We start from the raw sequence: 13,868 nt of genomic DNA, 5'->3' as shown, positions 1-13,868 counted from the left end.
AAAGGCTTTACCATGCACCATCAACAGGGTCTCAATTAAAGATCTGATTTATTCAAGTATCTGAAAACATTCTACAATGAAAACTGTTATTAGAAGCTGCTTATACTGTGCTATGGACCACTCACATATTGCCATACTGTTTTCAGAAGACTTGAAATGCCAATGATAGTTTAAAAATTGTACACCTGATGGAGAAGGAAGACAATTTAATGTTTCATCCGGATCCAGAGGTGCATCAAATTAAAGGACAGCTCCAATCTGCAAACAACGTTTCATGATGGTATCCAAGAAGAAATGGTTGGTGATAGACAATTCAGAAATGCTTCCCCAAAAGGCGGATGGTTCTTTAAAAAGTTTCAGGTCACAACCTTTGCAGAAGATACCTGACGCCCAACACACTGATTCTCGGTCCAGGAAACATGGGTCTTCCAGGTTCCATGTGGCTGGGTGCCCTGGCAATCATGTTTCTGTGCTGTAACTAAGAGGCCCCTTTGGAGCAGCGGGGGCTGTACATCATCAGTCATAGTGGATGGCAGTGTAAAAGATGATCCAAATGACCTTGAGAGGAAACAAGCAATGTTCGTTAAGTCCCCTGACCAACAGGGTCAACACAGGCTTCATTCCACAGAACAAAAATGCTCTAAAACTGTGTGCATGGTGGGCTTCCCAGGGGCGATCCAATGCATAATCTGCTTGGGGGCTTACATAATTTCACCGAAATCAAGCTTTCTCTAATAGAACCCAGGACTACCTTCCTGCTCCCAAAGCGACCCTGGACAAGTCTCTTCCCCTGCCAAAGAGCAACCAGAGTGTTATAGATGTGGAAATGATACAGGTAAAGCAAACTAAACTGCTAGTAAGTGTTAGGATTAGCAGCAAATGTGAAAACAAAACCACCATCCACACTGTCAGCTTCGTATCAAATAAAGCACAGGTTCTTAAACTGGCTAACCTCTGCAATCTCTGGGACCTTTAAAAACAGAGAGAGAGACGCCCAAGCACTACCTCCCAGAGATTTTGATTTTATTGGTTTGGGCTAGGGTCTATTAAGAAAATAAATAAATAAACAAAACTTTGCGATATATTCATATTCCATAAAGTTCATCCTTTTAAAGTATACAATTCAGAGGGTTTTAGTATATTCACAGAGTTGTGGAAACACTCTGGAGCACTTTCATTGCCCTCAAAACAAAACCTGTTCCTATTATCAGTTACTTCCCATTTCCCCTCCCACCCCCTGCCACTGGCAACCACTAATCTACTTTTTATCCATGTGGATTTGCCTATTCCGGACATTTCACATAAATGGACTCATTCCATACGTGGTCTTTTGTGTCTGGATTCTTTTACCCAGCATAATGTTTCCAAGGTTCATCCATGTGGTAGCCTGTACCAGTACTTCATTCCTCTTTATGGCCAAATAATACTCTATTGTATAGTATACAACATTTTACCTAGTCATTCATCAGGTGATAGTTGTCTGCATTTTTTGGCAATTATGAATAATGCTACAAATGTATTTGTAAAAGTTTCCCAGTTTCTAATGTGCAGCCAGAGCTGAAAGTCAGACATAGAAGCTGACAATGAGCCCTGGATTTGCATACCACAGGCAGACTACACAGTGTATCTATCACACCTCATCTTTTGGGACAACATTACTGGAGAAAGAACATGCCTTCCAGCTTTAGGAGTCTTAAAAAATGATACCCAAATCACACAGTGTAACTTAATCACAGGGCTCCCCTTGACTGACCTCTCATGAAATGACAAAACTTGCAGTAAAATTAGCTACACATACCATGAACAAGGCAAAAGATGTCATAAACCCTTCTTTGGTGAGCTCCCATGTGCCGCCATATTCTTCCTCATCTATCTGTAGGTAGTTGCTGAAGTACAGGTACAGGACTCCTGCATTGATCAGGCAGAATCTGGAGCAAGGGAGGACAAGTACCAAACACAAACTGTAAGCTTAGAAGACTCAATGCCCACCAACACAGTCCAGCCCTATCAGGGCACTTGCTGTTGCACAATTAACTGTATTCTGGGGGGCAAGTGAAATAATACATGAAAACGCCTAGGCCCTCAATGGAGCTGCCCACTTGGTTGAGCTAGGGACTTGAAGAATGAGCAATTCTTTTTAGTTCACCTGCAAAACTAAATTTAAAAAATTTTAACTAGCATTCACTGAGCACTTATTAACCACATGCCAAGCTCTATGAGACAGGAGGAGCAGGAAGGGCTGAACAGAGGCCCTCTCCAATAATGCAAAACTTCAGCAGACAGAACACAACTATCACACTCAGTTCCCAGGCAAATTATAAATAATGAGACCTGAGGAAATGGTTTTACCTTAAGAGGCCCTAACTGGTGGCCATGCCAGAAACCAGGAGAAGCCAAGTTGGGGTCCAGATAGAGGGCAGTGAAGGCAGGAAGTGGGGAGGACACGATCACTAGAACTGAGCACCAGAGCAGTCCCGCCCTAAGCCCGGGCAGCTGGGTCAGACAGATGGAGGGAGGGAGTTTATGTGAAAAAATCATTGTCCTTGGGCCCTTTCCAAGAGCAGGGGAAAAGGTGCCAACCAAAAGAGGGAAGGGATTTATTTGGAGTGAGAGAAACTGGCTCTGGTAGGACAGTGTGGGAATGAACTCTAGAAAACAAGCAGTCCTGAAAAAGTGGCATGATGGGTAAGCCACTCCAAGGTGAATTCACTCCAAACACCTCATTTCTTACATTTCTTGTCTATTGAGAAATAGTCATATTTTATCACTCTTTGTAAAGCTAATCATACAATTGCAGTGAACCCTGCATGGAGTACCTATGATGTACTAAGTACTATGTTTAGCAATTTATTTGCATTATATCATCAAAGTCACACATCAATCTCACAAGGAAGGCACTTTTATTGCCCTGTTTTGATAAGGAAAATCAGCCTCAGAAAGTGAGCCCAAAATTATGTAGCTTCAAACTGGCAGAGCTGGAATTTGAATCCAGAGCTTTCTATAAAGTGAAAAGAAAAAAAGTCTCTGTGCAGCCTTACTCATCTGCCATAGTGGGAAAGGTACGAGACTAGCTCAAGTCTTTGCTGTATTATTCCCAGATTGGGCGACTTCAAAGAAATCTGTTAGGGATCCTGCAAGATGAGATAGGTGCAGGGCAGCTGAACCAGCGTCATCCTCTCCTAGAAAAGCGGCCTGGGGAAGACAAGAGGCCCCCTTTGCTTTTAGACTGCCTTCCCCTTTCTCCAGCATTTTCCTTTTCTCTGAGGTTTTTGTTTTTGTTTTTGTTTTTAAATAGAAAGCTCAAATGGGGTGACCAATTCTAAAAATGTACCTATATACCACTTCCAACCTGGGAGGACCTCTATGAACCCCAGGTCCTGCCTGTGTCTCATCACCCTCAATCAGTCCTCATCAAATGTTTACTTTGTCAAAATCAGGCAGGGGATGAACCCTCACTGGTTTTCTTGGACAAATGTTTTGCTCAGCATCATAAATCAAAAACCTCTAGGAGAGTTTCCTTTCGGGTTATCTTCTGAGAGAATAGGCAACTCAAATGAGTCTGAAATAATTTCACCCCAAAGCAAGGGAATGATGAGATGTGATCACAATTAGAACAATCTACGTGATTTTCCATCGGTTTGACAGTTTGTATTCCCTGTGTGAAAAGAGAAAAGGCCAGAGGCCTGCCTGTCCACTTCCACCATAACTTCCCACAATTCCTATCTTAAGACAACTCCCACAAATACTTTTACTTCAATCTAGTGGGCATGCAGACTCACTTTCAGTGGCTTGTTAAAAAGCTGAGCCATGACCAGAGGCTGGTGTCAACTGTGCTGTCACTGGCCACAGGAGCACAGTAAAAGATGGAGACCAATTTCCTACTTTTTCACTGCCTATAAAATGCAGAGACCTAAGACAATTTCCGACAACACCAAGATTCAGGACATCCAACACAGTGCACAGGTGGTGGTCATTAAGTACAGAAGTTCTTCCACTTGCCAAACTTCCATAGACACAAAGGTCATGCCAGAGCTAGATGTCTGCTACCAACAGGCAATATGGCAACCTCTTGCGTGAGGTCACTCTGGACCCATGAATGAATGAACTGGCCAAGATCTTTGGAACGGTGACATGCCTGACCTAAGATGCTCCCAGGCCTGCTGAACTGAGGAGCGATGCACCAGACCTAGGAATGCCATCATGGGGCCAGCTTTTTGCTTGCGCGCGCACACACTCACACAAATCCTCCAGAGGAGCAATGGACTTTTCCAAAAAAAAAAGGAAAATAAAATCTCTCTTTGAAAATAAATGATACCATGAACATGCAAGATACCCAAGACTTACCCTGCTATTCCCAAGAAACCTCGCAATGGTAACACTCCCCAAATGACACCTAGGACCACAGCAATGATCTGTCGGAACCAGTAGATTACATCTAAAAATTCATCCTGTAGAAAAGAGAGAATGCATGTATTATCTGGAGTGGGTGCCACAAGAGTGCCTTTTGTAATAGATGAAGAATAAAAAAGCTTTCTGCTAAACCCATCTTCCAGGGAAATTTTCCCCCAAAGCAGTGGTATATGGTTCTCTAATCTCCACAGCTTCTTATAATAAAATGAGATTTAAAAAAAAAGAGATATAATAGTTATCTTAAGGGATGACTTCCCTTCCAGGGCCTGTGCTCTAAATAAAACTTTTAGAAAAATCATTTTTTTTTCAGAAGCTGAAAAAATAAAATGGCTGTAATAGTAACTGTGCTTCCTGCTACAGGAAAATTCTTATCTGACCTGGGGAGACCCGGACAGACTGACCACAAGCAGAGAGGCTGACTGTTAACCAATTCAGCACCACCTACCTACACATTGAATTTTAAGTAAGTCAAAGGAGAGAAAGGATTAGAAACAAAAGTGCTGGAGGCAGGTGCCAACATATCTAATTTTCAAACAAGAACATGGAAGACTCAAGTTTCTGACCTGCCCTAGATTGCATAAACCAGTCCTTATACAAGGAAAGAAAGAAATGACACAGCAAATCAGAAAGGTTTTACAAGAGCTCGGCAGGACTCGGGGCAGGAGGAGGGCACCATCAGGAAGTGCCTCCCATCCCCCACCCCTTTACAGGAACTCCAGGAAAACCTATTTCATCAGTCCAAAAAAACAAGGGAAACACTGCAAATAGAACATTCTTTTCAAGCCAACTGTAATCAAGCTGCTTGTGATGATTCCTTCCACATCATGGAGCAGGGTTGGGGAAGTGCTTACACTCAGATCTTCTGAATGAGCGTGACCAGTAAGGGTATCTTGAAGCCCCCCGACCATTTCCTCACACACATTTGGTGGTTTCTCTCCATCCCTCCCCCCATGCGGAAGATGGTCTCAGTCTCTCCTCTCTGAATTACTGAGGTATTCAGTTTTCTCATTCTACAGTAAAGCCATGGCAGCTCACATGTAGTGAGCCTCGCTATGTGCTAAACGCTTTAACGCACCACGGCACCCTGCTTCAGAGTTGTTCTGAGCCTTGAGTGAAATGATACACAGGGAGCGCCTGACACGTAGCAAATATTTAGTGTAAGTCTGTTACCGTACTGTTCGTGCTAACGACAATGGCAAGTAGTTAATTCGGATAAAATAAGTCACTTATTCAAGATGCTACTGAGAGTAAAAGTCGGAGATCGAACAGAATTCAGCTCACACGCCGTTCAGTCACACGACCGGCCGGGTGGCAACTCTTCTGCCCACTCCTTGCTGCTGGCTTCACCCTTAGGCCGCTCTGTGGTGAGCCTCAAGCCGGGCCGTTAGGCCCAGGCCCGCCAAGTTCGTCCCGACACCCTCGGGCCACCTGCCCCACCATCCCGAACACTCGGCCGCACCGGGACGGGGGCAGAGGCAGGCTCGGGCCTGTCCATTAGTCCCCGAGTCCCAGCCGGCTCCTCGAATGTGCGCCTTCGCCAGGTCCCACCGCACCTTGTCCTCCCAGGCCGCATCGCTCCGCAGCACTTTGCTCCAGACAGAGACTTTGAGGGCCCCGTTGGCCAGCTGCGGCTGAGGCGACTCCTCTTTCCGCCGCCCGCCGCTCATCCTCCCGTCGCGCCGCCCGGGCCGGGCCTGGGGCGCGCGGGCCGAGCTATAAGGGGTCGGGGTTTGGGGTCGTGGCGAGCTGGGCGGCGGCGGCGGCGGCGGCGACAGGATCAGCTGATGGGTTCCGTGCTGCGCCTGCGGCTGCCCTCACTTGGCCAAGCCGCCCAACTCTGCTCGCTCGGCCGAGACCGGGAGTTCGGAGGGCGGAGCAATGCAGCGCCGCACAACGTATTCACGCAGCCAATCGGCGGCCTCGCAGCCGTCGCTCCGGCGCAAACGCTCTACGAGCGGCGGAAGTGACGGCAAACTTCCGCCAGCCGCGCGGTAGGGTGAGAATGAAGGGACAATCTTGGTGGGGACGGCTACACAAGCGCGAGGAGGCGCTGTGGAGACTGACAAACGGTGTCTGAGGCGAAAGCGGAGGTTGGTTAGACATGAGCGTCGCCCAATCCGCCACAATTTGTCCCTTCGGGCAGCGGGGCAGAACGCGGCTCTGTTTCCCCCGAGGCGTCCTTTCGAGCCCATCCTTGCTCCCCGGGAGCCCCAAGTTGCCCCTCAGAATTTAGCCTTTACTCGTTTGCTCCTCTAACCCAGCAAGTCCCGTAGGACCTCGTTCAGGAAGTTAATTCTTTTCTGTAATAGCTTAGTGTCTCCTCAAGCCTAGCACCCTCTTTTGGCAAATGTGAGCCCTGAGATTCAAAGAGGGGGAATGATTTTCTAAGGCTATGTACCATGTTGGAATCAACTGAGGAGTCCTCAGGGAAGTGAAGCGGAGAGAGTACTTTATTAGGTATCAGAATATTTGAGCATTTATCTATTTGTGTCTTCACTATGGGCTTGATTAGTGGGTCACAGAGTCTGTTTCTGGACCAGCAGCGGCTGCATCACTTGGGAACTTGATTAGAGATACAATTCTCAGACCCCACCGCAGACCCACTGAATAAGAAATTCTGGGGATGGTGCCCATAATCAGGGTGTCAGTAAGCTCTCCAGGTGGTGCCATGTGCACTGTGCTGTATAACTAGGCACATCAATCCTGTGTGGATGGGTTTATAGAGGCAAAGTAACTTGTCCAGAATCGGTCAACTCGTACATGGGTCTGAATTCAATATCTGCATTCTTAATCTTAAAAGTCTTAAAAACAAAAACAAAAACAAAACAGTTAAGATCAGAACATCCTCTGCATATCTGTCAAAATTCACGTGTAATTCTCCACTTTGGGTGAACAACAGAATCTCCTAGGAAGCTTTTCCAGAATACCATAACTGTTTTATCTCATTCAATACATTGAGTGGGTATGGGTCTCAAAAGTCCACACTGCGTAGACGTTACTCTGTCTGGACCTAGTGGGACGGCCATATACCTGACATAGGTACACACTTTTAGTCCTAACTTCCACATGGATCTTGTTCTTATCAGAAATCCCTCCTCTGAACCAATTTTCCTCCCATAATCAAAAACTATGGTAAAGTCTAACCAGCTCACTCCAGCTTAGATGTGTACCATTGATAGAAAATCTGTTTTACAGATTCCCTGGTGGCATGCAACGATGGAGGCAGACTGATCATTCTGTCATAGAATGTTGGAAGAATACTTTGCCCATGGACAAAGACAGAAAAGGTATGTTTTTAGTCTGCTGAGTGGGGGCAAAGGTTTGTAATGGAGAGTCTGATCTAGGACAGTCAGAGAAGACTGAAGTCTGAGGGAAGAGTAGGAGTTAAGAAGGTGAAGAGGGAGGGGAAGGGAAGAGAGCATTCCAGGAGATGAAACCAGTTGGCTAAAGAATAAAGCCACAAATTGGGGAAGGATGGGGAGAATCAGCCTGAATAATTTTTTTCCAGTTTTACTGAAGAATAATTGACCTACATCACTGTGTAAGTTTAAGGTGTACAGCATGATGGATGGTTTGATTTACATATACTGTGAAATGATTGCCAGAGTAGGATGAGCTAACATCCATCTTCTCAGATAGATAAAATACAAAGAAAAGAATATGAAAAAGGAAAAAAAAACTCTTCTGTGATGAGAACTCTTAGGATTTACTCTCTTAACAACTTTCCTGTATATTGTGTGGCAGTGTTAGGTATAGTACACATGCTGTATGTTACATCTCTAGTACTTATTTATTTTATAAGTGGAAGTTTGTATCTTTTGACCACCTTCTTCCATTTCCTCTCCCTTCTCCCTCTGCCTCTCACAACCACAAGTATGATCTCTTTTTCTATGAGTTTTAAATTTTTTTATTGTTTTAAAAATATTCCACATATAAGTGAGATCGTAAAGTATTTTTTTCTGTCTGACTTATTTCACTTAACATAATGCTTTCAGTATCCATCCATGATGTTGCAAATGGTAGGATTTTTCTGGTTTTTATGCCTGAATAATATTTGTGTGTGTGTGTTTCTGTATATATCTCACAATTTCTTTATGCATTCATTTATCAATGGACATTTAAGTTGTTTTCATGTCTTGGCTGTTGTACATAATACTAGTATGAACATGGGGGTGCAGATATCTTTTTGAGTTGGTGTTTTCATTTCCTTTGGATATATTCTCATAAGTATTCAAGGTTCATCCATGTTGTATCATGTCAGAATTTCCTTCCTTTTTAAGGCTGAATAATAACTTTGTTAAATGCTTGTTAAAGTTCCACAGTATATACATTTTGTTTATGCATTCATCTATTGAGGAACACTTGGGCTGCTTCCACCTTTTTGCTATTGTGAATAATGCTGCGATGAATATGAGTGTACCAGTATCTGTTCATGTCTCTGCTTTCAGTTCTTTTGGATATATACCTAGAGTGAAATTGCTGGATCATATGATAATACCTGTTTTAATTTTTTGAGGAATAGCCATACTGTTGTCCATTGCGGCTGCACCACTTTACATTCTCACCAACAGTGTACAGAATTCCAGTTTCTCCACATCCTCATCAACACTTGTTTTCTCATTTTTTCACAGCCAACCTAATGGGTGTGAAGTGGTATCTCATCGTGTTTTTCATTTGCATTTCCCTAATGATTAGTAACGTTGAGCGTCTTTTCATGTGTTTGTTGATTATTTGTGTATCTCCTTTGGAGAAATATCTATACCAGACCTTTGCCCATTTTTGAGTCTAGTCTTTTGTTTTTTTGTTGTTGAGTTTTCGGAGTTCTGTGTATATTCTGGATATTAATCCCTTATCATATATATAATTTGCAAATGTTTTCTCCCATTCTGTAGGTTGCCTTTTAACTCTGTTGATAGTATTCTTTGATACACAAAAGTTTTAAAATTTTTGGGAGGTTGGGGAGGTAATTAGGTTTGTTTGTTTGCTTATTTTTAATGGAGGTACTGGCGATTGACCCGAGGACCTCATGTGTGCTAGGCATGCGCTCTACCACTGAGCTATACCCTCCCCTAAAAGTTTTAAATTTTAATGAAGAGCAATTTGTCTAATTTTTTGTTGTTGTTGCCTGTGACTTTTGTGTCATATGCAAGAAATCACTGCCAAATCCGGTGTCATCAAGTTTTTCCGTTTTCTTCCTAGTGTTTTATATTGTTGGCTCTTACGTTTAGGTCTTTCATCCGTTTTGAGTTAATTTTTTTATATGGTGTTAGGTAAGGGTCCAACTTCATTCTTTTACATGTGGATATCCAGTTTTCCCAGCATCACTTGTTAAGGACTGTCCTTTCCCCATTGAATGGTTTTGGCACCCTTGTTGAAAATCGTTTGACCATGTATGTGAGGGTTTATTTCAGGACTATTTTATTCCATTCGTCTATTTGTCTCTTTATGCCAATACCACTCTGTTTTAATTTCTGTAGCTTTGAAATCAGGAAGTGTGAATCTTCCAAGTTTGTTCTTATTTTTCAAGATTGTTTTGATTATTGAGGGTCCCTGAAGATTCAATATGAATTTTAGGATGAGTTTTTCTATACCTGCAAAAAAAAAAAAACATTGGGATTTTTATATCGATTGCAGTGAATGTATAGATTGCTTTGGTAGTATTGACTTCTTAATAATATCATGTCTTCCAATCCATGAACATGAGATGTTTTTCCATTTATTTGTATTTTCTTTAATTTCATTCAGTAATGTTTTGTAATTTTTGACATATGTCTTTAACTTCCTTGGTTAAGTTAATTCCTAAGTATTTTACTCTTTTTGATGGTATTATAAGTGGAATTGTTTTCTTTTTTGAGGGGGCTTGGGGGGAGGTAGTTAGGTTTATTTATTTATATTAAATTTTTTTTTTTTTTTTTTTTAGTGGCGGTACTGGGAATTGAACCCAGGACCTCGTATATGCTAAGCATGTGCTCTACCACTGAGCTATACCCTCCCCCCAGAGTTGTTTTCTTAATTTCCTTTTTGGATTGTAGAAACACAGCTGATTTTTGTATCCTGCAGCTTTGCTGAATTCATTTATTAATTCAAATGTTTTTGTGTGAAATCTTTAGGGTTTTCTACATATCCGATCATATCATCTGCAAAGAGAGATAACTTTATTTCTTCCCCCTAAAAAGAGTTAACTCTTTTTATGTCTTATGTATTATATTTTGAAGCTCTGACCCTAACTCTGAGATTCATTAAGTTTGTGTTTATATGGAGGAGAGGGGTGTGTCAGAAAGTTATATTTGGGAGGGGCCTTAGATCTACATTCCAACCCAAGGTCACATAGCAAAATTAGAGGTTCAACAGGCATCTGAAACATCATCTGTGTCTCTCCTCTTAGCTTTCTAGGAGCAGACAAAGCCAAGCTAGAAGCATAGGAAGCCCATGCCTGGAAGATTTTAAGGGACTGAGACGTGTTCCCTTTCTGCTTTCATCCAAAGCTTTCTTTATCGTAGGAAGTGGGGAATTTGGCTGAAACCCAGTGCATCCATCTGGTTAAAATAAACGTCCTGGGTGGTCTAAGATGGAAAAGAACTTGATGAAGAGTCAGATTTGGAAGTGGGAGAGACAGATTTGGAAGTAGGAGAAATTTAGCCTTTGTGGGGTTGGGGCTTTTTAGCACCAGTTAAACACATGGTCTCAGCCTTGGGGCTGAGTATGTCTTCCTAGTTGAATGCCTTTATACCACTGCCAGCTGCTTGTAGCAGAATTTGAAGAGGAAGGTATGCTCTGAGGGGTGAGATTGTGGCCTCAGACAGACATAGATGGAATCACAGAAATCAGGAGCCATGAGGGGAGAACCAGGAGCTGTGGAAAAAGCACCTGTTAAGTAGAGGTCTGAGTTTGTATCCTGGTCCTCTTTTCTTTTTTGCCTACAAGGAATATTTTACTAGCACTTATTGAGTCCTTACCAGGTGCCAGCTTTGCTAAGTGTTTGATATAATTTGTTTTTCTCAAAAAATTGGCTGGGCTCTTAGCCACTACACTGAACTCTCCTTTTTTAGTAGTTCCTCCTTTATCCACAGGGTATATGTTTCAAGACCCCAGTGGATGCCTGAAACCCTGGATAGTACCAAACCCTATATATACTGTGTTTGTTCCTACGTATACATACCTTTGATAAAGTTTAATTTATAAATTAGGCAGGCACAGTAAGAGAATATCTGAATTGCCAGCATCACTACTCTTGCACTTTGGGACCATTATTAAGTAAAACAAGGGTTACTTGAACACAAGCACTGAAGTACAGCAACAGTTGATCTGATAACAGAGCAGGCTCCTAAGTGACTAGGGGCGGGGCAGGTGTCATATACAGCGCCAATGTGCTGAACAAAGGGATGGTTCACATCCCTGGCTGGGAGGGCAGGAGATTTCATTAATGCTACTCAGGACGGCACTTATAAAACTTATGAATTGTTTATTTCTGCAATTTCCTAGTTAATATTTTCAGACGGAGGTTGACCTTGGATAACTAAAACTGCGGAAAGTGAGACTAGGGGGGCGGGGGGACTACTGTACCTTATTTAAAAGTTTCCTACAGTGAATGTGGACTACTTATGTAATTAAAATGACAATCTCAGGAAGGCTACACTTGACCTTCAGGCTACCACAGACTCCTAGGGGCTGAGGGAAGTCATAGCTTTGGGGGACTACTTGTTGGTACCCTTCTTCCTCTCATCTTGTAACTTTGAAAGATGAGATGCTGTCTTCCCAACCCAGTAGTTTCCTGAGGTTAAGTCAGTGTCCTGATTATAAATGATGAGGTCCCTGGGGCAGTAGCATGAGAATCTCCTGTGGCATCAGTGAAGAGCAGATTCCCAGATCTCTGGGGGTGAGGTCTGGGAATTTGCAATTTTGTAAGCTCTCCTGATGCTTGAGAACTACTTCGCTGGGTAATTAGTCCCAGTTCTGCCACTTTAAAGCTGTGTGACATTGGGCAAGTTATTTTAACTGTTCTGCTTTACTCTCAACACTGTGCTGAGAGGCCAGATAATAATAGGTGATAACAGCAACATATGGATGATCCTATCTCATCCTCCTAAGAGGTGAATAGTACTATTCCCATTTTATTGATGAGGAAACTGAAATTTGGAATGGTGAATTGACTTGCCTCTGGTCACAACAGCTAATTAACGGGAAGAGCCAGAATTTGTACCCAAGCTTAGATCATAGAGAAGTGCTTTGGAAACCAGTTACATTGACAGCAGTGATGATTATTATTTCCACATCTTCCCTGAGTTCCAGACCTTATTCTCTGTAGCTCCAGTGGCTAACATAGTAAAGTTACAGCCACACCAAGGCATATTTGGCCCCTTCCCTCTGGAAGCTTTCACATTAGCAGCTTCCAAACTAGTGTACTTTTAAAATCTAGAGTCCTGAGTCTTACCCTAGAGATTCTTACTCATGGGCCTGGGTTGGGGAAGAGTTTCCCAGTGGGGTCCATGAGGCTGGGAGTCCATGGAGAAATCACTACTTTCAAAAACAGTGGAAAAGAAGAGCCATCCTTGACCATCAGTCTAAAGGCAAGCCCCTCCTCCATCATTACCACTTTTTCTTTTTTTTCTTTACTGTTGAACACAGGGTCTAAGTTTACATTGATACCCAAGAACTTGAAGCATCATCATGGCCCCCTTGTGAAGAACAGGGCCATAGGCAGTTAGGTAATACATAGCCAACCCAACAGCAGGTACTCAAGACTAGGAAGCAAAAGTGCATTTAAACGCTGTCCTAAATGAGACTGCTACAGGAAAGGTAGATGTCCTTATGCAACATTCCTAGCTTTAGAGGAGAGGGGCCATAGCCTCATTATCCCTGTTAGCTTTTGTTACCTAGAATGCTTGCTCACTCCATGGCTCATCAATCTGAAGTTTGATTCAGAAGGCACTTTTGAGAAGTATTTTTGTAAGAATACTGAGGCAGCTGAACCATCCAAATCACTCTCCCTTTTAGGGGAATATTAGTATTCATTTTCCAGATGTAAAATGAGTAGTAAACTTACTTTTGAAGAATCCTTCCAGCATGTTCCTATTCTGCCAAACCTCAGGCCAAGTGTGCAGCTTGAGGGATACTGACAGAGGGAAGTGGAAAAACCAGGACCTTGAGTGAATGGCTAAGGGAGTTGGGATGCTTTAATCTGGGGAACTTGGGCGGGGCGGCTCCGTCTCCGAATTCCTGAAGGAGAGTGGCCTATGGGAGAGATTTGATAGCCACCAACCAGGTGTACTAGGGAGAAATCGGGAAGAAGCTGGTTTGGTTCAATAGAAGAAACTTCTAGTGCTTATCCCATACCGTATTAGACAGCTGGATGCCAGTAGGTGGTGAACTGCCCATCACTAGTATAAGGGCTGGGCAGACCTTAGGGTGACCTTCAAGCGAAAGACTTCAGTTCATATCCTAGTTCCACTTAGTACTAG

General features: G+C 43.0%; 1 protein-coding gene across 1 annotated transcript; it reads right to left on the bottom strand.

The window, feature by feature from the left end:
- Positions 1–31: 31 nt before the first annotated feature.
- RAB5IF (RAB5 interacting factor) lies at positions 32–6,301 on the bottom strand. The gene is made up of 4 exons (XM_032462260.1): positions 5,964–6,301; positions 4,345–4,448; positions 1,799–1,928; positions 32–558 (listed from the first exon to the last, which is right to left on the bottom strand). Exons 1-4 carry the CDS (start codon positions 6,075–6,077, stop codon positions 517–519), a joined length of 390 nt encoding a protein of 129 aa, XP_032318151.1. The 5' UTR covers positions 6,078–6,301; the 3' UTR covers positions 32–516.
- Between the last annotated feature and the right edge of the window lie 7,567 nt (positions 6,302–13,868).

This window comes from Camelus ferus, chromosome 19 (assembly GCF_009834535.1).
Source record: "Camelus ferus isolate YT-003-E chromosome 19, BCGSAC_Cfer_1.0, whole genome shotgun sequence".
NCBI classification, from domain to species: Eukaryota; Metazoa; Chordata; class Mammalia; order Artiodactyla; family Camelidae; genus Camelus; species Camelus ferus.
The sequence above is the reverse complement of the archived record's forward strand: the minus strand, read 5'-3'. Positions and strand labels throughout refer to the sequence as shown.